This window comes from Lethenteron reissneri, chromosome 11, assembly GCF_015708825.2.
Source record: "Lethenteron reissneri isolate LAM-NWPU_2019-01 chromosome 11, ASM1570882v1, whole genome shotgun sequence".
NCBI classification, from domain to species: domain Eukaryota; kingdom Metazoa; phylum Chordata; class Hyperoartia; order Petromyzontiformes; family Petromyzontidae; genus Lethenteron; species Lethenteron reissneri.
Genome location: NC_083789.1, coordinates 2,442,517 through 2,467,096, shown reverse-complemented (window position 1 = coordinate 2,467,096; position 24,580 = coordinate 2,442,517). Strand labels below are relative to the sequence as shown.

The 24,580-nt window shown below is 45.8% G+C and overlaps 1 protein-coding gene across 2 annotated transcripts; it reads left to right on the top strand.

Moving 5' to 3' along the window:
• Positions 1-635: 635 nt before the first annotated feature.
• Positions 636-22,598, top strand: LOC133341274 (UTP--glucose-1-phosphate uridylyltransferase-like). Of its 2 annotated transcripts, none has more exons than XM_061549775.1 (10): positions 636-984; positions 5,939-6,096; positions 7,540-7,644; positions 11,551-11,736; positions 12,858-12,991; positions 15,351-15,660; positions 16,504-16,701; positions 17,712-17,954; positions 18,246-18,350; positions 19,626-22,598. In XM_061549775.1, the coding sequence occupies exons 2-10, from the start codon at positions 5,995-5,997 to the stop codon at positions 19,731-19,733; spliced, it is 1,491 nt and encodes a 496-aa protein (XP_061405759.1). In that variant the 5' UTR covers positions 636-984; positions 5,939-5,994; the 3' UTR covers positions 19,734-22,598. The 2 variants fall into 2 exon arrangements, with proteins under 2 accessions (XP_061405759.1, XP_061405758.1); XM_061549774.1 differs by lacking the exon at positions 636-984 and adding an exon at positions 4,406-4,551.
• The last annotated feature ends 1,982 nt before the right edge of the window (positions 22,599-24,580 follow it).

Genomic DNA, 24,580 nt, shown 5'->3' with positions numbered 1-24,580 from the left:
GGTGGTGTTGGTGGTTGTGTTGGTGGTGCTGATGGTTGGTGGTGTTGGTGGTTGGTGGTGTTGGTGGTTGGTGGTTGTGTTGGTGGTGGTTGGTGGTTGGTGGTTTTGGTGGTTGGTGGTGTTGGTGGTGGTGTTGGTGGTTGTGTTGGTGGTGGTTGGTGGTGTTGGTGGTTGGTGGTGTTGGTGGTTGGTGGTGGTTGGTGGTGTTGGTGGTTGGTGGTGTTGGTGGTGTTGGTGGTTGGTGGTGTTGTTGGTGGTTGGTGGTGTTGGTGGTTGGTGGTGGTTGGTGGTGTTGGTGGTTGGTGGTGTTGGTGGTTGGTGGTGGTGTTGATAATTGGTGGTGGTTGGTGGTGTTGGTGGTTGGTGGTGTTGGTGGTGTTGGTGGTTGGTGATGGTTGGTAGTGTTGGTGGTGGTGTGGGTGGTGGTTGGTGGTGGTGTTGGTGGTTGGTGGTGTCGGTGGTATTGTTGGTGGTGTTGGTGGTTGGTGGTGTTGGTGGTGGTTGGTGGTGTTGGTGGTGGTTGTGGTGGTTGGTGGTGTTGGTGGTGGTTGGTGGTGTTGGTGGTGGTTGGTGGTGTTGGTGGTGGTTGGTGGTAGTTGGTGGTGGTGTTGGTGGTTGGTGGTGGTGTTGGTGGTTGGTGGTGTTGGTGGTTGGTGGTGTCGGTGGTGTTGTTGGTGGTGTTGGTGGTTGGTGGTGTTGTTGGTGGTTGGTGGTGTTAGTGGTGGTTGTGGTGGTTGGTGGTGTTGGTGGTTGGTGGTGGAGAATAAAAAAAAATTAACCCACGGGGCCACTTAGCGCGTCCCGCCCTTGCCCACCAGGGGGATGTTTATTTCATGTCGACAGCGGAAATAGGAAGAAGAAGAACAACCTCGCAGCAGAAAGTGGATCGGACTGAAGCGGGAGAGAAGGGAGAGGAAGACGCAGCGGGGTGGTGGGGGGCAGGAGATTAACCATCGTGTGGATTGTCACCTCGTCTGCTTCAGGGTAAGGTTATTTCGCCATCACGCCGACACAGCCGTGTGGCCGTGTCATTGTCGTGATAATTGTAGTGATAATTATAGTGATGAAGCAGCCACACGGGTAAACTGGACCGGTGTCATTCTCTCTGTGAACATTGGCTTCGGCGCTGAGTTTGCCTTTACCGCGTTGTTAGTGAAGTTATAGTTGTTGTTTTTGTTGTTGTTATTGTTGTTGTGGCTAATAACGCCGCCCTATCGTCGTCCTTGTGTGTACGCCAACTCGAGCAGCGAAGCCGCGGTTGTTTTTCACAACCACCACGTTGTAGACACGTTTATTTCCCTTCTTTGTGGCTTCAACGAAACCGCACCACGTGTTAATTAAAGGGGTGGTGGGGAGCGGTGGCGCAGTGGTTAGCGCACTGCGCCACTGAGCGGAGTTCCACTGCGAACATCGGCGGCGAGTCGTGGATCTGAACTCTCATCGCCACGCCTGTGTAGGTCGGGGGGAGACAAAGGCGGCCGGGCGTGGTAGCTGAGCTCCCCAGAACCTCGTGTGTCGTAGGTGTCCACTCGCTAACAGCACTTGTCCACAACAGCCTGTCACAGGCTGTACGGGGGGTCTTTGTCTTTGTGAGAACAGTATACGATGTGGGCAGTGCACCATCGTGCCAGACACGTCGTTGCGTGACCATACTTCACCACGCCGGTCAATGGGGGGTTTGCGTGAACGTGGGGGAGCGTAGACGTGGGGTCGGAGCATTGGAGTACACCCTCTTAAGCCTCACCTTACCATATTAATAAAAAAGTGTGCTGTATTTGCCCCCCCCCCTCTCCAACCATTATATAAACGGAGTGGTAGCTCTTGTAATTTCTCATTTACTTGATACAGCTGTCACTTGATACAGCTGTCGTGGCTGTGACGGTTCCACCTGAAGACGGTGAGGCTTGTGTTGCCTCCGAAACGTCGTGATTTTTATTTTATTTTACTTTTATTAATTTTAATGTTTTACCTACGTGACTTTACCGAAAAAACCGAAGAACATTGGAGTACAGTTGTAGTCCAACACCAACATTGCCCTCTGCTGGCCAGCCCACGCTGTAAGACTGCAGGGGTGGGAAACATTTTTTCTGTCAAGGGCCATTTGGATATTTATAAAACATCATTCGCGGGCCATACACAATTATCAACTTAAAAATTAGCCTGTTATATTTGGTCAAACATTTAATGAACTCATCCCTAATGTGATGGCTGGAACTGCTTCTCTCTTTGGTGAGGCGTGTGTGATGTTAGCTGGTATTGATGATGATGTTGCTACTCGCAACTGCTTTTCCAGGTTTGCTCCCAGATGTATTGAATTTCGAGTCCCGCCTGCGGTTATCTTTGCAGGGCCAGAGACCAAATGATTTCACGGGCCCCATACGGCCCGTGGGCCCCAGACCTTCCCCACCCATGATGTAGGCCATGACTCTGTCGTGCTTTTATTTTCCGAAATTTTGACCCGTCTTTCTCATTTTCCCCCATCCCACCGTCATTCGCCACAGGCCACTTCACTTCCCTTCTGTAGCAGAAAATGTTCTCAAGACGCCTTCTTGGTTCTTTCGGTAAAGTCACGTAGAATGGAAATAATAAAATAATAAAAATAAAACATAATACAACAATTCTCACGACGTTTCGGCCACAACGCAAGCAGCCGTCCTCAGGTGAAGAATAGGTCTGTCGATTTTATTATTTCCATTCTACGTGACTTTACCGAAAGAACCAAGAAGATGAATCCCTGCAGTCACGAAAGCTTTAAATCGAAATTCAAGACGCCTTTTCCCGAGGTTTGAATTCTGGTTTGGGCTGGGGTGCCCACGTGTGATTAAATCTGGGTTCTCAAGTACGACTGAGTGAGCCTGATGGGTCTCAGCTCCAGTCACTAAAAAGTACACGCAGACACAAATAATACTCCACCACATCTGCACCTTGACGAATTCCCATGTTCAGAATTCATATCGGGTTTGACAGTCATCCAACGAGCATTATTACTGCCGTGCACAGCGGGAGGGAAAGCGCTGCTCACGACTGTGGATCTCAGAGGTAGCTCTATGGTAGCCGATTTCACGGACTGCTCCTCTCACACGAAGTGCTGGGCTGCTCTGCGAGACATCCGAATGAATTCTTCGTCGGGTGACATTTACGCCTATAGGACCATTTGGATATCATTTGATAAAAACAAAAATCTTCCAAAAAAAATATGATCACGACTTTTTTTTGTGGATTACTGGGCACCGGTGGAAAAAATGAGCTTCATTGCTCATCGGATTTCTTCAGGATAAACAAAGATTCAGATTCTGAGCAGAATCAGCACAAGACGCCTATCTCTGTAGGGCAATGTGGTGCCGCTAGGAGGTGATGGCGAGTTTGTGTCATGCTAAATCTGTGCAGGGATTGAGTGTTAGCTCATGGGATGCATGCATTACTTCCAAGCACGCTGGCAGTCTGCCTTCATTCCTGCAGCAAAATCACACTACAGCATCGTAAATACTGTACTTGTGAAGAGTGGTGGCGCATTGGTTAGCGCACTGCGCTATCAGTCCGACCTCACCGAGTTCGATTCCTCGGGCCGTGGCTGCCATCAGTTGCGATTGATATGTAAACTGGTCCAGCATCACACACTTGACCCAGCGTGGTGAAGTATGGTTAAACAAAAAAACCTCACGATAATAAACCTCTATTGTGGATAATATTTGGTCGCGAATGCCTACGTGTTAAACTGAAAACCCTCGCGATGTACACAGCTTGGAGAGAGGCATTTATTCAGCAGTGGATTGACAAAAGGGCTACATTCTTATACCCATATGGCTGTAATTATGAAAAAGGCGATGTCCAAAATTCCAGAGAAAGATTTTACTCGGTGTGAATCTTGGGACACTTGCGTGGTGGACAACGTATTTAACTTTCGATTTAAATTCTCAAGACGTTTCGATTGCAACACAAGCAATCATCATCAGGTGTGAAAACCATGGCAAGAAAATTTGAAAAAGTTGCGGTTTTATCTTAAAAAGTGGCGGTTTTATCTTAACGCTGCTGTGGTCTTCACACCTGATGATTGCTTGTGTTGCAATCGAAACGTAGTGAGAATTTTATTTGTTGAATTTGTATTATTTTATTATTCCCTTCTACGTGACTTTACCGAAAGAACCAAGACTATAAAGTATTTAACGTTTTTTCACATTAACTTGTCGCCCATCTAACAGTTTGGCCACTACAGTTTTATCCTAAAGGTGCCTTTGCTTTCTTGATGCACATTTGCATGCACGTATGCAGGCATTTACCCAGTTTTGAAGTGGGTAGACTGGGAAAACTGGCTTTGGGTCATTTCCTCACTCACACAGGGAAATGGTATGCACCTCAAAAGGTATGTGCAATACGTGGCAATAGCTTGCGCAACGCAGCAGAGCGAATGTAGCGAGGTGCTGCATTCGCGTTTCCGGACATCGAGCAGCGTGTGTGCTCGTACGCTGGTGTGAAATAATTGGGAGGCATCGGTCATCGTCATCGCGCCGAGCATTTGTCGTGTCGGAATGATGATGGAGCCACTTACCAACGGTACTGTGAGTGTGTGAGGTTTGTGTGTACTTCGTACTGTGATGTGTGTACGTACTGCGCATGTTGGGTGACTTTTTAACGTGAAATTTCTCTTCTCTCTCGTCTGTCACTACTATGCATACAAGCTCACTGTGAACATATAATAGATACTCTTAGTTTTTTCGGTAAAGTCCACGTAGGTAAAAAAATTAAATTAAAATTTATAAAAAAAAATAATAATTTTATTATTTTTAATTACATTTTTTTACCTACGTGACTTTACCGAAAAAACTAAGAGTATGAATCCTTGCAGTCACGAAAGCTTCAAATCTAGAACATATAATAGCGTTAACCTAAAAAAACCTGTATTATGGACCGTTATTTATATTTCTGTTGACACTCGATTACTGAAGTCCATTAAATACATTTTGCTAAAAAGAGTGTTGGGTGAATTTAAGTTGAGTCCATTGTTATGTTTGAGTAGAGCGTAAGCGAGTGGTTGGCGCACTGCGCTCAAACGCAGCTCCATGAGTTCAGTTCCCAACCGTGGCTAAATAATAGTGGCGAGTGGAATCTGAACCAGTTCTGGGCCCTAATCCTTCGCCAACTGCCACCGATTGGCATGGTAAAGTATGATCAAACAACCTCCTTGACCGACACGGTGTAGGAAGGTCTTCATCCATCAGTGGATTGACAAAAGAGATTGAATTTATTATCGCACGAATACATTGTTGCGTAAAAAGTACTTTTATTTGAGAAATGTTAAACTGTTAGCAAATAGTGAACTTGTCCTACACCTGCACTGTAGTCAACCCATTGCTGGATGAGGATCTCCCTACGCCATACGGTTATTCAAGCATACTTCACCATGCCGACACAGGTTGGCGAAAGTGGTCACCATCGCCGTGGGTGACTTTAAAGTATAGGGCCAGAAAATTATCACTGCACTCTGGCCACCATGGCAGTCCCTGACTTACGAATGCCCGACTTATGGACATCCGCACTTAAGAACGAGCTTCCATAATATATTTATGTTTAATCATCCGGCTTGCAAACGTGACCTCCAACTTGCGAACCGAACCACGGAACTATTTGGTTCGGTAAACGTACAAATGTATAGTGTCTTCTTATTTATGAGTAAAAAATTGCTTCCTTTTTGTTTAACCTTAAGACATTTTTGTAATGCTGACCGCATGTGCATTTAAATACAGTACATTATTGTTTACCGACTCATGGAACCATTCGACTTCCGAATGGGTTTCAGTCAGGGGCTGCCCGTAATAACAAACAGCCTGGTGTGAACAGTAACACAGGAATAGCTTTCTCCCTATTGTCCTACAGAAAATCAATAAAGGTACGCACAAAAAACATTTTATCTCGCGGTAACCCCCCTCCCGTTCATTGCCAGGTCTCAAAGCTGCTGCCCGGCGTTTGCCGTTTCCGCACCGATCCGTGCTCGACACCATGGGAGACGAGATGGGGGTTGAGCGCCAGCGCGACCTGGAGGCTGCCATGGACACCGAACTGCGTGCACTCGTGCAGGTGTCTCCGCCGCAGGAGAGAGAGGTGAGGGACGGTGCCGGCCAGCTCGGGACCTACTCCCCAAAGCTCGCACATGCCGTCTGCATCTATAGACAACATCTGCTGTCTTCAGCCATGTGTATACTTTTTTATTCCCCCCCCCCACCTTCCCCAAAGTCTATTCACAATTGTGCTCTCGGCATCACGTCCTGAGACGAGGGATCTGATCAGAATTTCCGTGCTTGAGATTGGTCCACGAAAGCAGATGTCAAAGAGCTACCTCTGAGGTCCCTTCCAAGTTACCTATGGCCCACACAGTAGAGGGAGCAGCACTTGCCCACTTGTGCTCTCGAGCGAGCGATGTGTGTCATGTGTTGCCCCCAATCCATCAAATGGAATTCCCCCCCTCTGGCTCCTTGGCTACGAGCTTCCTATTCTCTTTCTGCTGCCATCTTTTTTTTGATGCTTAATTTTCAACTGCACCTTACCATAAACATATACTGTATGTATATGTATACCTCCTTTTCAGAAATGCCAATAAAGCACACGCCGACTTATTATAGATGACGTCTTGGGATGTGCTCGCATTTAGATGCTATATCGTTCAAAATTGTATGTGTTGTTGTATTGATGTAAGTACAGTAAATACATTTATACCTCATTGCATTCCAAATACGAAAGTACTAAGCAATGCTTAATATTCTCAGATTGTCACTATCGTTTATTTGCTCGTGAAAAGATTAATTGTTTAAACATTTTCAAATAATAATTGTACCACAAAGCTTCAGTCGCGACACCCACTGCTCTTCCATTTTTTGACAGGCAGCACATGTCCTTTTCAGATATTGTTTATAACTAATATCACAAGCTACAACATCAGTACATGTTCAGATTACTCTTTGGTTCTTTCGGTAAAGTCACGTAGAAAGATTTTTTTTTATTATTAGCATACACAAGCAAACATCATCAAGTACAAATGAAAGAGAAAAAAACCTAGTAAACTTAGAAATATAATGCAATACAACACAGTGAGTCGGCTAACATAACAGTCAAACCCTACCTGGTTGATTACGTTCTTCCAAAGATTGCTAAATTTGCGAGAGAGACAAAGCACAGACACACATAGACAGACACATAAGCAGAGAGAGATAACACAGACACACAGAGATAGGCACACAGAGAAACAACGCCTCTGTGTCGAGGCCTTAAATAGAGAGAGGGTCGGGGGGAGAGAATGCCCAGGTAAACTCAATGGCTGAATTAAAGTTACCAGCTTATACAATGTCTACCCTTGTCTCTTTCCATAATTCGCCATGCCCGAACTCGCTCACTGTCTGCAATGCTTAAATAATATTACTCTGCTCTCTGCAGCAAGCACTGTCCTAAGAGATTAAATGATCTCATCCAGTTTTTAACAAGCAATGTCACATGTTTGTGTCTTCATATTTAAACAATGGACTTGATAAAAATTAATTTGTGCATCTTTAGGCCATGCAGCGTGACATGGAGGACTTTAAGATGGTCTTTCAGAAGTTCCTGGAGAACCGCCCCTCCCTCGACTGGGAGAAGATTCAGAAGCTTCCAGAAGGAGCGGTAAGCCACGGTCATATGATGTGATGTGTCTCGTTTACTACTGGACACCTGTGAATAAGTATAACCCGTAAAAACAAAGTTTTTCACTATAAATCCTTTATATGCGTGGCGGCTAGAGTCCTCTCGTCCTCTGGCTTGAGATGGCTGCCACCTATGGGTCAGATGATTGTGTGCCAGTATTAAGCAATTGGTAATTAAATATCTAATTTGTTTTCCCTAAACAGTGTAACATTTTGGAAAAAAATTTTCACGAACATTAATTGTCTCGCACAACAAGTCTGTGTGCAAAATGTCAGTTCGATTGGATCACGGGAAGTGGGTTAAAAAACGACCGAAAGATTTGCACGGTCGTAAGCAAGCAAGCAAGCACGCAAGCACGCAAGCACGCAAGCAAGCAAGCAAGCGAACTTAATATAAAGGATTTAAAAAGAGACGACTGGCCAGCATGGAAGAGGTAAAATTCCCTCGAGAGGGCCTCTCTAGACCTCCCTCTATTGGAGGTCCTTCCAAGCCCAGTCATGGGCATGAGCAAGCAATTGCAGGGCTGCACCTTTGCCTTTCACTCTTGTGACTGCCATAGTAGAGCGGTGGATGCTGTGGACCGTGCCCAACTGCCGAACGAGCATTTGGAAGACAAAACCAGAATGCAACGTAAAGTTTTCTAGGGCTTTTTTTTTTATATCCAGCCATTTGTGACAGGATCTGTGACCGTCAACCCGCTGCTTGCAATTGGGGTGCAGGATTTAAACCGAAGCCCTCGGTCTCGTTGTTTAAAGCAGACCGTACCCCCCCCCCCCCCCCCCGCCACTAATCTTTTAACATAGTAAATTTATATTATCCAGTCCATAATAGGTGTTTTTCGGGTTTGATTGAATATAAATGTGCCGTTAAACCCGCCACCACCCGACACAGCCAATTAGTAAGCTTTGTCACGTCTGCAGAACACGCCAATTCATTGCAAGTATGGAACACTGGTGTGTTGGCATGTTTTGCTTACGTGAAAAATCGTATTTATTAACTCTAAAACCTCTTATGGATAATATTGGTCGTGAAAGCCTACTGCATGTTAAATGTTGCGAATGTCATGGTGTATTTATCAAGAGAGAACAAATCCTGCTTCTCTCGTGTACACAGCTGCTAAATATACTCTCGTAACAATTGCCGTGGCTCTTAAAGGGCAGAAGTAATCACTAAAGCTGTTAATCGAGTTTTAACAAGGATATCTACATGTATGAACACGCAACAGGATAGGCTGGTTCCTACGCCGAGTAAGGGTCCGTTACTGAATGAGTAATGTTTGGGAAATGTGATAATCACTTGTGGCTGCTCTGTTTCTGTCAAATTCGATGTTCAGCAGAAGCCAGCACAATATAATATAATTCGGATGTATACATACGGAGTGTCCAAATTTGATCGCTTCTCAAGCAGACGCAGCCCGGACTTGTCGATTTTTGTGCGATCGCCAAATGTGGACAATGTGAAGGCGTGCGGTTATTTTGTGTCCGCAAGTAATAGGGGCTTTTCGCAGCCCTAAAACAATGTAAGCAGTTGAAATGGAAAATCACACTTCCACGTCTGATGTAGCACAGTTGGCTACATACAGTGCGAAAGAAAGTTCAACTTACAAGGCTTCAAAATTGAACAGCGTACAAAGAAATGCTGACTTGTTAGCGGTGTCTCCGTGCTGGGCAGGCTTTTCATGCAGCGGGCAGGCCTATTGTAGTACTGCACGCTACCTATTGTGTTTAGTTTGTTTTCCTTCCCCCGCACCTCCGATTCACATGGTTGGCTACGTACGTTGCGAAATAAGTTCAACATCCATACAGACTTTCGATTTAAAGCTTTCGTGACTGCAGGGATTCATCTTCTTGGTTCTTTCGGTAAAGTCACGTAGAAGGGAAGTAATACAATAATAAAAATAAAACATAATAAAATAATATAATTAAAATAATTTATTTTATTATGTTTTATTTTTAATATTTTATTACTTCCCTTCTACGTGACTTTACCGAAAGAACCAAGAAGATCCATACAGACTGTATATTCCAGAATTGGCCTGTGATATACAATGTTTTCAGTGGTGTTTGTTTTACCTTTTATATAACTTTTTTATATGTACAGTCATATAAAAACGAATATTAATATCTGTAAATAGGCTACATTGAAAGAGTTAGGTTTTGTTAAGAATATATCGCTCTATGGGGCACCCCTGAATGAACCCGGTATTTTGAGGACACTGCAGTTGAATAAACAGTGACGGTGAGAGGATAGGGAAGGTCCCCCCTTCCTCTAACAGACGTAGAGGCTTAAACATAGATTTTCGCCTCTCATCAAATGCTGTTGGCCACGATGAGGTTTATGGATGGGGTTAGGGTGCAATTGAATGAATACGGGCAATAAATAAAAATATTGTGTAACATTTAAGCCATAACTTATTCTGTTCACAAATCTATTGAATTAATTTGTCATTAAACTTTCAGCCCAGACCTCCCCATGCCTTTCAGTTATGGTGTTTCTTTAACCATATTTCAACAAACTGGTCAGTGTAGGTTGGTGAAGAGGGGGCCCAGGACCTGTGCAGACATCACTCAGCCCTGATGGTAGCATTGGCCCGGAATCAAACTCATGTCAGCAGGGTCACAGTGCATTGTGGTGACCATGGTGTCACTGCTCAACCCACATATATATAATTCTTTAACATATTTAATGTAATAGTGAGTGTTTAATAGTAAGACTCGAAAACAGAATTGCTCACAAAAGGGAATCTGCTGTAGCTAAGGAAGTGTGATGGACACGTCACGTAAATGAAGACATTCTCGCTGGGTGAAGCGTTGAACCATTCTGGATACGTTCAAGGTGGGTGTGGGATGCACTCCCAGAATGTGCACGTTTGCGTCATATCAGCGGTAAAATAATGTCATTGCTTTGCTGACTCAGAGACCTCTGAATGGCGCAACACAATTTGACTGTACTTTAGTATTTTGGACCTTATCTTGTTTTCATGTTTTGCCTGTAATTACATCATGGCTCTGCTGTAAATGTTAGAAATGTGTGCTCAGCTGTGCGGTGTTCTCCCGAGTACAGACAGCTTGCTCAGGCTGGGAAGATCGCGTAGTCCATTGGATTAGTTAGAAAACGTCTTGTCATCTTGGCAGTAATCTTATTAAGGGGGTTAAGCTCTCGTATCCGATTAGGCTATCTTGAGGTTCTGAGCGTGATTAAAGCCAAGTTGATAATTGCTCGGCATTAGTCTGTTCTCGTGTCTGTTTGTAGGACGCTCCATGAAAGTATTCGCCACCTCAGATTTGCAGATGGCACATGAATTATAACTACCAATAGCAATACATGATTAAAACAAAATCCTGAAGTTCCTTATGTGAAAGTCTTCAGAGTTGGATTCGAGATGAGTATTATCAAAACACAAGTCCTTCTCCCACACCTCCGATTAGCGCGGTTGGCTATGTATGGTGCGAAAGAAGTTCAACATGCATGCATACATAGCATCCAAATTAGTTTTTTGGCGAGGCCACAAAAGTTCACTCCACGATGAAGCTCAACGGCGGCTTGAGCGAAACGTTGTCCTGCGTTGATGTCGAATTCGGCCACGAAAATAATTACATCCCCAGTGGGGAGCAGCTTTATCGGTCAGTCGGGAATTGTTTGACCATACCTCACCGTGCCGGTCAATAGGGTTGGCGATGGAGTGGGCGCCCAAGACCAGTTCGCATCACTCGACATGAGCTGTGGCCAGATATCACACTCGGGTCACGAGTGTGTAGGGGGCTAATCGCTCCACCACAGCTTTCATGGAACAGCTCGCGAAAAAAGTGCCACGGGGATCTTTTGCATCGCGCAACTTCTCCACGTTCCCGTCCAAAATCCATCGTAACGAAACGCTGCCGGCAGGTGGAGCCGTACGAGGATCTGCGCGCCCGAGCGCTGCCCTCCGACGTCGCAGCGCTGCTCAACCGGCTGGTGGTCGTGAAGCTCAACGGAGCTTCGGGCTCGCACATGGGCTTCCAGGGCCCACACAGCCTCCTGGGTGTCCGCGACGAGAGCACATTCCTCGACCTGGCCATCGAGCAGATAGAGGTGAATGCCGGAGCAGTGATTATTGTTGTTGTTGTTTGAAACCACGGTTGCCATGCCAATGTAAGACACTACTGAAAAGGAGGCTTAAGTGTGGCTTTGCTAGATACCTTACCTGAATTATTATTTTTCGATTTAAAGCTTTCGTGACTGCAGGGATTCATCTTCTTGGTTCTTTCGGTAAAGTCACGTAGAAGGGAAGTAATAAAATAATAAAAATAAAACATAATAAAATAATTATATGATATTATTTTATTATTTTATTACTTCCCTTCTACGTGACTTTACCAAAAGAACCAAGAAGCTGAGATCAACAAAGACTTGCTATTGATGCGGAGTAGATGGAGTAGGTTAATGTTGGGTAGAGTCACTTGGATGTTGATATTATGTATGTTGAACTTCTTTCGCTCCGTATGTAGCCAACCGCGCTAATCGGAGGTGCGGGGGAAGGACAAGAAACCAAACACTAAAAGCAGCTCTAAAGAAATTAGTTTTCAATTTAGATTTCAAAGTGCATAGCTCCAGTGGCTTCCTAATATCATAAGGAATTGCATACCAGATGGCTGCAGAAGCGCATCTGAAAGCGCGCAATGCAATATTAACATGCAGCAGATGGAAATGGATATTGAGATCGATGTGGAATAGATTGAATTGGTCACTAGAGAATACGGAGCTTCACGCGGAGCCTTTAGATATGGGCTCTTAACAAGTGTTAGAGTTAAACTTGAGTGTATGGAAGTTGGATACTTTAATTCTAGATTTGAAGCTTTCGTGACTGCAAGGATTCATATTCTTAGGTTTTTTCGGTAAAGTCACGTAGGTAAAAAAATTTAAATTAATAAAAGTAAAATAAAACAAAATAAAAAATCACGACGTTTCGAAAGCAACACAAGCCTCCGTCTTCAGGTGGCTGTGACGGTTCCACCTGAAGACGGAGGCTTGTGTTGCTTCCGAAACGTCGTGATTTTTTATTTTGTTTTATTTTACTTTTATTAATTTACATTTTTTACCTACGTGACTTTACCGAAAAACCTAAGAATAAGGATACTTTAACCTGCGATTGAGCAGTTTGCAGTACAATGGATATGCCCTGCGTAATCGCTAACTTCTCTTCTCCTGAGCAGCATTTGAACGAGGCCTACGACTGCGATATTCCGCTCGTGCTCATGAACTCCTTCCTGACCAATGAAGAGATATTGAAAATTCTGCAGAAGTACAGCCACCGGAGGGTCAAGATAAAGACTTTCATGCAGAGCCGGTGAGGTTTTCACAAGGCCAGTGCTGATTACATACTTTAGAATGGTATAGAAAGGAACTTGCCTCTATACCACATATTGTAAACTAGAATTGTCATTTTTAACACGTAGGCTTTCGCAACCAATATTATTCATAATCAACGTTTTTGGGTTAGATCGCGTTATTTATAAATGTGTCATAACCCTCCACCACCCGACACGGCCAATCGGCAAAAAAGTGTCACGTTGACAAAAGACAAATAGTTCACTACTTTAGCCCACCGGTGTGTTGAAGCGTGAAACCACAACATTTACAATTTTTGAGTACGACGTTTCGCTGGTAATTGCATCCAGCATCAACGGGGAATTTGCCAGAATGGTGAGGCTCTGCTCTTGCTCCCGGTCTTAAGTAGAGCAGCAGCAGGGTGACGTCATCATTTAGAATTGTCATATTTACTCATGACTTCCAAGCATCGGTATCATCAGCCATGGTCAGTCCACTGCTGGACATTAAGTGGCATTATGCCTCTATGCAAAGCTATACTGGCTTTGTAAGGGACCACATTTTGCTATTGATGTATGGACAAGATTGTGTGCGGGAGGGCAATACCACCAACAGCGTGGTCGCACACCAGAGCCATTGTCAGTGGAAATTATTGAAAATGTCAACCGATTATGGAATTACACTTGAGTAATTGGGAGTAAGGGGTGGCGTGGTGGCACAAGTGGCTGGCGCGCCTTGCTCCGAATTCGGCGACCTGAGTTTGACTCTCGTCCACGGCTAGCAACCGATGGCGAGTTCTACCTCAACTGGTCCGGAGCCCCCCCCCACCTCTCTCGCCAACTCGCAATGACCAGCAATAGTTGTTGAACGACCCCCATAACCAACGTGGGTTGGAGAGGCCTTCATCCAGCAGTGGATTGACAAGCGGTTTTAAATTATTTTGAGCAATATTTGAATTGTGACGGTATGTAATGAGTCGGCTCCATTGCGTTTCAAAGATATTTCACAACTTGGGGGTGGTGGTAATTCTATCCAAGAATCAATTTTGTTTTTACATTGTGGTGAATGTAGCATCCCTAGTAAGCTTCAGGGGTCACGTGGACTAAGTTTCATACAGCGTATAGGATAGAGAATGTATCGTGACCATGACCATCACTTTCCAATTGAAGGGAGACATCTGTAAATGCCTCATTCGAGAACCGCAGCACCATCAGCTGCGAGTGCGACCACATTTGGCTCGCACTGAAAGCACCCCCACTTTCACACGATTTGCCGCGCGAGGAACACTTTACGCCGTTCAGGAAACGCGCACGGCGCCAGGCGTACGTGCCACTCGTGTCTGCAATTAAGGAACCCCACCTCACCCAACGCCCATTTTCCAAATTGCATGGAATGTGCCCGGTCTTGCCGGATTTTGCAAGATTGAGCCTGGATGAGGTTTGGATGATTGTGGTCAGCAGAGGACAGTGTGGAAAAATCAATTGTTGTACTGTACTCGCATCGACATCTATGCTCCTTGCCTTCACCAACCGGCACTGACCTGCGGGGTCTGGCCAGAAAATTGGTTTGGGGAGGCCTTCATCCACCTCTGGAATAGCAAAAGGCTGTTATTGGTATTATATTAAACTTAACAGAATGTGATTAATGCAGACTTGACGCTTTGCAATAGGTGTCTAGAGGTTTTTGTGTTAGATCGTGTAAATATGTCGTTCAACGCGCCACCACCCGACACAGCCAATTAGTAAGGTTTGTCACGTAAACAAAAGGTGACAATTAGTTACTACTTGAGCACACCGGTGTGTTGGAGAGGAAACCCACAACATTCACAATTCGAGTACGACGTTTCTCTGGCGATTAAAACCAGCTTAATCGGGCGATTAGCCAGAATTGTGAAGAATTATTCGTGTTTCTGTCTGAAATAGAGGAGAGTAAAGGTGATGTCATCACTGTCAGCCTATCAGGTGCCAAGATCAGAGAGACAGTTACTATGGTCATATAGACTACAATGCATCATGTTAATCTAAGAATATGCAGTAGGAGCTATTATTGGTTGGGTTATTCACAGTTCAAAACTTCAAATCTAGATTATTCACAGTTAATAAACTTACAGTGGATCATATTGATCTGATAATATGCAGTACCTACTATTGCTTGGGTTATTCAGAGTTAACATACAATTCTGTTTTATCATCATGGGACCTCCTTTGCCAGTACCAAAATATACTAATAGGGTTTTTCCCCTTTTTTTTTCTGGCAACCAAGGTGTCAGTTTTGTTGCCAGAAAAAAGGGGGAAAACCCTATTAGTAAATTCTGTTTTAGTCAATAAGACCGTTTCTTCTTCTGCCGCCACCGCGCGCTACCCGCGTGCCACACTCAGCTACCCGCGCGTCCACAAGGAGACGCTGCTCCCGGCCGCGTCGGCCGACGGCGACGAAGAGCAGCTGCAGGCACACCACGACGGCTGGTACCTGCCGGGTCACGGCGACTTCTACGAGAGCTTCCACCGCTCGGGCCTGCTGGACGACTTCCTGCAGCAGGGCAAGGAGGTCATGTTCATCTCCAACATGGACAACCTGGGCGCCAGCGTGGACCTGCACATCCTGCACCATCTGCTCGAGCCGCTGGCCGGCCGCCCACGCTGCGAGTTCGTCATGGAGGTGACGGACAAGACGCGGGCCGACATGGAGGTGAGAAGCGAGACGGGGTGGCGGGGGACGGGGCGGAGGGCAGAGGTCGCAAACGGGTTTTGATTCTTTACCCGTACCCGGCCGCACCAGGGTCGCAAACGGGTACCCGGCTACCCTTACCCGGCCGGGTACGGGTAGCCGGGTATCGGGTAGGGTACGGGTATCGGGTACTCGATTGCGACCTCTGGCGGAGCGTGAGATGCTGGTGGGGCGGGGGGTGGGGGGCGGCATCACCTGCCTTAGCCGCACTTACACCAGGGATCGGTGAATGTGCGGTGAAGAATATTTGGAGTTTACATAGCAGCACAGTAGGCCTTACCTGGCAAAATAAAAAATGGTAAATAGTGAAAAAATATTTTGGTTTAAAAAAAAAAATAGTTCAAACAGTCGTTTTGACTGGGGGGCCGCTGTAACAAACAGGCTTGAGAACGACTTTGCCTCCACCTCTTGACAATTAAGAATAGCCTGGAGTGCGACCGCGGTAACGATTCTCAAACCGCGGAAACACGTAGTAACAACCGCTCGTTGTCTGGCAGCATGTCTCTGCAGCTTCAAGCCGTCCACTGGCTCGCTCACCTCGACCTCGACGGATAAACGTTGCTGATCAATATTCTTTGGGTCTTTCGGTAAAGCCCCGTAGATAGGTTCAAATTAATTAAAATAAAATAAAACTACGACGTTTCGATCACAACACGGGCGATCGTCATCAATGCCAACCGTACGAAAGGAGACTCGGGGGCAAATGCTTTGTCATTAAAGTACGTACGCTAGTTTGACCCTGAGGATTCCTTCCAGGCTAAAACTTCAACTCCTTTTTTCCTTGCACGCGTGCGTTTTGCTCAGGGTGGGACGCTCATTCACTACGAGGACAAACTCCGGCTGCTGGAGATCGCTCAGGTGCCCTCGGCCAACATCGACGAATTCCGATCGGTCTCCAAGTTTAAGATCTTCAACACCAACAACTTGTGGATCTCGCTGGAGGCGTGCAAGCGCCTGCAGGAGAGCGGCCGCATCGATATGGAGGTCATCGCCAACCAGAGGGTAACGCGGCGCATCCCAACGGATAACAGCGGAATGCCTCGACTGACGTGTACTTGGTATCCGTGCAATTCTAATAGCGGCAAGGCTAGCACGAAGGCGCTGTGTTTCACAGATCCGCCCCCCCCCCCTGCCCCCCTACTCGACATCTGTGAAAGTGCTGCAGTAGTTTTGCAGCAAGGGGCAACGAGAGATAGGTGTTGCAGGTCTTTTTTCAAATTCGGCGAATTTGGACCATGATGCCAGTACAGGTGGCCAACTCTTTTTTTAATTATTATCATTATATCACGGAATCTGTAACATCCGCTGTGAAGTGCACGGTGTGCAGATCTATGCTTAATGCATCCGCAGTATTATCCAGGCTGGCCGCGGGGCTCTAACTGTGAATCTGTGCAACAAGGGGGGCAAATGTGCTGTCGCCTAGTCCTGTGCAGCGGTGCAGCTGAATACTCGCAGTGCTACGGATCCTTAACTTTAATTCCTGGCCATGCACAGACTTTTTTTTTTCGGGTACAGTCCTCCTTTGGAACGTTTGGTTAATTAAATTCGTGTATGTTTAGCATGTCGGGGAGAAAACTGGAAAAAACAGAGGAGTGTGCACTTACGAGAAATGTTTAACGCTCAACGCTCCACAGAAATAGATTAAAACCGATGCTGTACAGTCACCTCGTGGGTCATCTGGCAGCTCGTGAGACAATTACAACCGGGCACCATTCTTATATCACTCGGCTATTCGGACGGAGCTATGATTCACAACTGGTGGGTCTAGTCATCTACCAGTAGGGAGGTGGGGCACCTCGGATTAGCACGGTTTGCTACGTACGGTGGCGAAAGTAGTTCAACAAACGTACATGCTTACAGAAAGGGTCTCCATTGCGTGCAAACTAAAAATAAGCACAGCAAGGGCGGAATCCACCGTAGGGAGGGATAAATCCCTGCACTGGCACATTCATCGGCACTCAGCGGCACCTCCTTTCCTCCCTGCCCACGGGAAACGGTGCCGGCCCCTGCAGATGCTGAGCAACGGGCTGAGCGTCATCCAGCTGGAGCGCGCCGTGGGCGCGGCGATGAAGTGCTTCGACAACGCGCTGGGCATCAGCGTGCCTCGCTCGCGCTTCCTGCCCGTCAAGAAGACCGCCGACCTGCTGCTCGTGCAGTCCAACCTGTACACGCTGCGCGGGGGCGCCGTGCGGCTCAGCGAGCGCCGCGAGTTCCCCACCGTGCCGCTCGTCAAGCTCGGGGACGAGTTCACAAAGGTCGGCAGCGGGGGGGGGTGGCGGGGCGGGTGGGGGGGGGTGATTTCGATGCCATTCGGGGAAAAAAATCGTACACGTGGATATATTGTGCATTGTGCAGACGTATATAAATAGAATATCCCCTATGAGTAACTGATGTGAAGTTTAATGATGTGTGGTCAGGGAAAACTGGTGTGGACTCTTGAAGCATTTGAGAGGAAGGCGTTACGTGGTCGTATATTTTACGTCGAGGGAGGGAGGGGGAACGTTGGAGGGGGGTGTCACTGCGTGTCTCTGGGATTCGCTCATCAGGTGCAGGACTTCCTCAAGAGGTTCGCCAGCATCCCCGACATCCTGGAGCTCGACCACCTCACCGTATCTGGGAACGTGACCTTCGGCAAGAACGTTGTGCTCAAGGTAACCCCCCTCTTTTTCTCGGCGACTTCATTCTTCCTGGTAACCGTCGGTAGTTACCTGGCGGTGTTTGTTCTGGGTGCTACGGTCGCAAGATGTTAACTACCTCGCCTGGTGTGCAGGAAGCATGGGCTTGATCCCCTCCCTGACACCTGTGTATTTGGAGTTTGCGTATCTCTCTCCCGTTGCTTGCGTGGATTTTTATCCGGGTCCTCCAGTTTTTACCTCCACGTTTAGAATGAACATGCGCTTAGAGTATTTGGCCGCTATAAATTTCCACGTGATAAGCCACTTCGTTGAGCTATCATTTGTGGCCAGGTCGCTTCTGAAAAAAAAGCTACATAGCTCAGTGGGCTTTTCTTGGTAAAATATAAATCGTTTTTAGTTGAGTTTTTTTAGCCTGAAGGCCATGACAGTCGTCATCGGCAACGCATTTAACCGTGAGCAACTGTGACGGCAGTGGCGTAGGGTGATGGGGTTTTGTCTAACCAAAGAAAACGCAGTTTGTTAAAAACTGTATTTGAGGAACAGCGCTTGGTCTACAGGTTACACAGCCTCGGGTAGTCATGAGACGTCTTGACGGATGATGGAGTTGCTCTTTCAATTGCCCGCTAGGGGGAGCGATGATCGTATTTTTCCATACGATTACAACACTTTAACCAGTGACAGTTTTTTTTTATTATCTTCATGTGTCATGGTTTTAATGGCTGTCCGCAGAGAAATTCTAAAATACCTTGAAGGCTATTAACGGCTTCTATTCATGTGAAAGATGCGTAGGTCATGTGTAAAAAATAAAAGTTACCCGTGCTTGTGTTGTTGCATGTAGGTGTTTGCAAACGTAGGAGAGACTAGCGTTTAGCCTTGGTGAACACCGTGGGTGCATTAGCCAACAACGTTGAAGGGGCCGTGACATTTTTTGAAAAAAGTTGCCCATGTGTGCCCGCTTTTTTGTCCAAATTTAACAAGCGTACCTCCAATTTGGCACGGTTGGTTACGCGCGGCGCGAAAGAAGCTTAACGCACATACAACGTACATACGTATAAATGTAAACAGTTCTGGTAGCGTATCTAATTGGTTAAAACTACACGGCAACATCGCCACCCTCTGTGAAACTACTGCACGCTTTATTCTTCCGTGAAACAGAGTGACTTCGTGGTAGCCTATCGCTGTGAGAATGATGCGGATACCAAATGTACAAACGATTTAATATTAGTGCTGAAACAACCAACTTTTAAACGTGTGTGTGTGTATTTATGTGAATTCTGACTGCTTCTGCAGGGTACGGTGATCATCATCGCAAACCACGGAGACAAGATCGCCATCCCGTCTGGTTCCATACTCGAAAACAAAATTATCTCTGGAAATCTGAGCGTTCTCGATCACTAGCGGGCTTCCAAGCCTTCTGCATGCCACCACTGTGCAAAATAAGAAGATAGCCTAAAATAGACAAACCCTTAAATGAGTTTACGTTGCTTTGCAAAATGCTCACCTTGGTTCCATATCTTGATCTACCTGATGTAAATTCAGGGCGATGTTACTGAAAAAAGTGCACTTTGTCAGGAAGCATGTGCCATCTTATACGAATCATTGACATCACTACTCATGTGAATGATTCATAGAACAATGGTGCGTTACCCAAAGCATTCATTTGGGTTGCTGCGATGTGGCGACACTACTGACCATTTAATTGGCGCTTTACCATTTTTTCCCCGGAGTGATAAATGGCGTGCTAATTGTATGCCATCAGCATTTGCCCAGTTAATTTTTATTATATTATTGTTCGTGTAACTGATGGTATGCGTGTATTGAACACAGATTGTAAAGTTTCAATGATTAGAAAACTGTTAAGTGAACTGCAGTTTAAAACACTTGTAAGTAATCTTTATTTGAAAAGGCAAAATTTTTACGTGAAATACAAATTGCTGAAAGCTGATATCGCGGTAATTGTCAAATCATGAAACATGATATCGCTGCAACCCCTATATTTATGTATTTGACCTAAAGGCTGTCTGTGGTTACAATAACGGATTCCTAAAACCTCAAACTACCTGGACAAGAATTGGCGAGGCTTGCTGTATTTCTGTAGATTGTCCAGCTGAAAGCCTGAGCACATTTGCTGACAACGCAGTTCAAGCGTCATGCATTCTGTGATATTTCAATAGGGGATGTTGGCAGAATATCCTCTAGAGAGGCCCTCCAGAGCTCCTTCCATTGGAGGGCCCTTCTGCCAGCAGTGGCATGAGGAAGCAATTGCAGGGCTGCACCTTTACCGTTGATGCAATGGAACATTAATAGCATTAGAACGTCACAAGAGATTATTGCATGCAATTTGGCAACTACAAATAAGAATTACAACTTTAATTATCTTCTTACAGATATTGATGTATCTGCCAGAATATGAATTACTGTACACTAGTTTTAAGTTGTCCTATAATAATTATAATCCATTGACTGAATGCATCCTGAATAACCGGTACCATCAAAGTGCATTGTTTTCAAGATATTGCTCCACTGCTGTTGACACGAGATATTTTTCCTGTACTTTGCGAATGTAGTTGCTAATGTCCAGCAACAAGTTTGAAACAAAATATTACACGAGTTGAGTTTATATTGTGTGCACAACTTTGTATGCATAGATGTATGCAAAAAAAAAATTGCAATTAATGTGAAGTACAATGCCGAGTTTGAAATTGGTTCATTAATCAGCTCGTAGATGTATACTTATACTGTAACTGTTGCCAGTGGAAAGAGTTCAAAGAACAGTTGTTTTATTTAAACATAAAGGGGATTAAATACTTTATTTGGCTGCATTTTCATTAACTATTTATACACCAGCGGTGAAGGCGCAGTCCTGCGATCTCTTGCTTTTCGACACTGCTGGTGGAAAGGACTTCGACCAGAGGGGAAGCTCTCGAGACATGGCTTGAGAGCCCCCCCTCCCCTGTCACGAGCGATAGAGCCACAAATCGAGTGAAAAATATCGATTGGGGTTGGTTCGATGCTGATCGTGCAGTGCCAGTTCTTAGGAGATGGCAGGTGGGCATTGTCCAGATTTGGTGGCATTGATCTCGGTCCCACTGAATATTGAAATATACTGGAGGAATCCGATGAGCTATGAAGCTATTTTTCACAAATGTCCAGTACTCAGAGTAAGAAGCATTATAGGAGGCATTCATGAGTTTGAGAATGGTGATATTATCAGACAGATGTTTACCGAGTAATCGAACTAACTCTTAAGGTTGCCGGGGTTTGCAATGCGCTGAATGTGATGGCTTTAAAATTAGTTCATGCTGAAACTTTATACCTCTTAGTTTTTACAGGAGTTGGCCTTAGTCCACATAATAAGCTAGGATTTCACGAGCACCACATTATAATCAATGGCATAATCCACTAGCTACCCATGTTGCTGCTTTCCATTAAGAGTTCATGTTGAAAATACATTCCTCTATACTAGGTCAAAAATCAGCATCATGGCCACAAAGCCGTTAATGATGCCACCACTGCACCTCCGATTAGCCCGGTTGGCTACGTACGGTGCGAAAGGAGTTCAACGTTCACAGCACCGCGCCAGTGCCTTCTACCCTCAACCAGACCCCGTAGCTGCTGCACCAGCAGACACGTGACGTGTATGTTGAACTTCTTTCGCGCCGTAATCGGAGGTGCCGTGGAAGGACAAACAAAACACAGACCTCCAAGGTTTGCCCGAACAGTATCCCACTATTTGGGGGTCTTGGGTCTTCCACTTGGTTGCCAGACTCGTGGAGACCAACTTAGGTGACTGATGAAAATGCACGTGTTTCATTTGAAAATCGATGTTTTAACTCTTAAGGTGTGGGATTGTTTTACTTTCCTCCATCACGTCCATTTCTTATTGAAGCGAAGGGACAGGTTTGTGGGCCATTTAAATGTAAACATGTTTTACATGTCGCTTTGCGGTTGTTGGCATTGATAGAGAGTTTGATTTTGTAGAATGTTGTTTTGTTGAGCTGGGGTTGTGTGGGTGGCAGTATCTCCAAAGGCATGTTTGGTAGTCTTTATTTTAATTTACATTCCAAGACGATTCTAAACTGTGGATGCATAAAATGCTGTTTTGTTTTCATGTATCGTGAATGAAAACGAGGGCTTGGCTGTACTCGGGAGCTGAATGTTAAATGAAATGGCTTATTTTGAAGCCCACCTCTTTCGTAATAATGGAGAAAAAACTTGTTACGGAGTACGACAATGAAAAATAAAGTAAGCTTCTAAAGTGTATTATTTTGATGCTTTTAATCTGAAATGATATCAAGTGTCGCGCTGCATTAATGTCCGTTCTTCCCCCGCACCTCCGATTAGAACGGTTGGCTACGTACGGTGGGAAAGAAGTGCTACATAGGTGTGAGGTGGAGTTGGGGGGGGGGGGGCTGTCAGAACCAGGAAATATGGGAAAGAAGAGGGAGCAACACAGCCCCAGGATAACGCAGCTCTGGCCTGGCACCAACAACAATGAGCTTCGGGTACGGCCAGGGCAAGCACCAGCCATTCCCAGGACATCCTCGGAGGCCCTGGACCTCTTCATCAACCAGTCCCAAGGCAGTGTTCTTCACTCATTTTCAGAGGGGGGGGGGGGGGTGGGGGAACTTTCGCTGATAAACATCAGCGAAAGCGTTTGAAACCATCTTGTGGTTTGACAGCAGCTGATGATGATGATGGGGGGTGGTTTCACTCTGTGTATTGGGGGCCACACTAAAGGCGACCAGGGGCCACCAGGGGCCGCCAAGTGGCCTTGCAATGAAGCGCGGCTGTCTTCAGGTGTCCACAGCTGGGGCTTTTGAGGCCCCATTCAACGAATACAACCGACACTGACAATTCAATTTCAACTCATGTCTGTGCGATGAGTGTTTTCACTCACTGGTGATGACCAAAGGGCAGGGCAAAGGTGTGATGGTCCAGTCTAGTACAATAATCTTATCTAACCGCTACCAATAATTAACTCGGCTGGTTGAGTGGCAGGACAGCCTCTTGTTGTGCATCTAAAACCCATTTTGATTTGCCACGGCACGCGTTCGAAATTGCTCGCTCTTCGCCGCACACCGAACCAACAAATCCGCGGGCCGTTCATCCAGCAGTGGATTGAACATGGTTGATTATACACTGGTCAACACATTTTTTCTGGCATAAGGTATTCCAACGGTTCTAATGTAACTTTGGGGTGCTGATTCCAAATCTGGCATCAGTTTTTGTCTATCACATCAGGTTTTTGAGATGTCAAATATTGCATTTTCAATAAAAACTGCAGAAGAAAAATATTAAATAAATGTGGATATCTACATAAAATTATATTATGAACACATTATCCTAAAAATATAGCACCATATTTTAACACTAAAGCAGTCACTGACTCGCAACAACTTGCAATCATAAGTGACAGTTAATTTCGGGTAAAATCAATGAAAATGGGGTATGCCGATAGCATAAAAATGAGATGTGATAGAGCAAATCTGAGATCAGATTTGGAATCAGCACCCTGAAATTAGTCTAAAAACAGCTGCAAAAGTCCAGGCCAGAATTTGTTTTTGTTGACCAGCGTTATGTGTTTGTGTGTGCTATCTCACAGTGATACGCCACTCCGGATGTACTTGGTGCCGCCATGGAAATGTGGAATGTCCACAATGGCGTCGTGGTGTCTTGTCGCCCCGCCACCCCCACGCAGGCCTCGACTCACTGGGAGCCGCAGACGCGTGAAGTTCAGGTTCAATGACGAACCACGGTGGGGGAGTGACGGGGGGGGGGGCACCCGATTGAGCCAATTCACTAAGAGGGTGGAGCTGCGTGCTCTGCGTGTCTCTAATTAGTAATTGTTGGCATGTCTGTCTGTTCGTCTATTCGTCTATTTCACGGCGTTAATTGGATCTCTGCGTCTGCCCATGTCATCGCGAGTTACGTTACTGGCCGCTGTGTCTCTGTGGTTAAGTATTCGATGGCATTGTCTGCGCGTGTCTGCGATTATTTCCAATCTACCGCTGCCACACACCTGGGACGATGGCACAGCACGTGGGCAGGACACGTGGCCCAAGCCAGCTTGCCTGCTTGCCCGCCCTGCAATCAATGCTTGTTTTTTTAGTAAATTCCACAGCGATCGACTTATAAAGACCTAAATCACCCGCATTGCACCCGATCTCGTCAGATCATCAAACAACCACAGCCAGGAGTGAGGAGAGGCCCTCATCCAGCAGTGAACTGCTGCAGATCGACAA

Coding starts and splice junctions, on each gene's coding strand:
- LOC133341274 (XM_061549774.1), top strand. CDS start 4,527: ATGATGATGGAGCCACTTACCAACG. Junction 7,645..11,550: donor AGAAGCTTCCAGAAGGAGCG/GTAAGCCACGGT, acceptor CGCTGCCGGCAG/GTGGAGCCGTACGAGGATCT. Junction 16,702..17,711: donor AGGTCATCGCCAACCAGAGG/GTAACGCGGCGC, acceptor CGGCCCCTGCAG/ATGCTGAGCAACGGGCTGAG.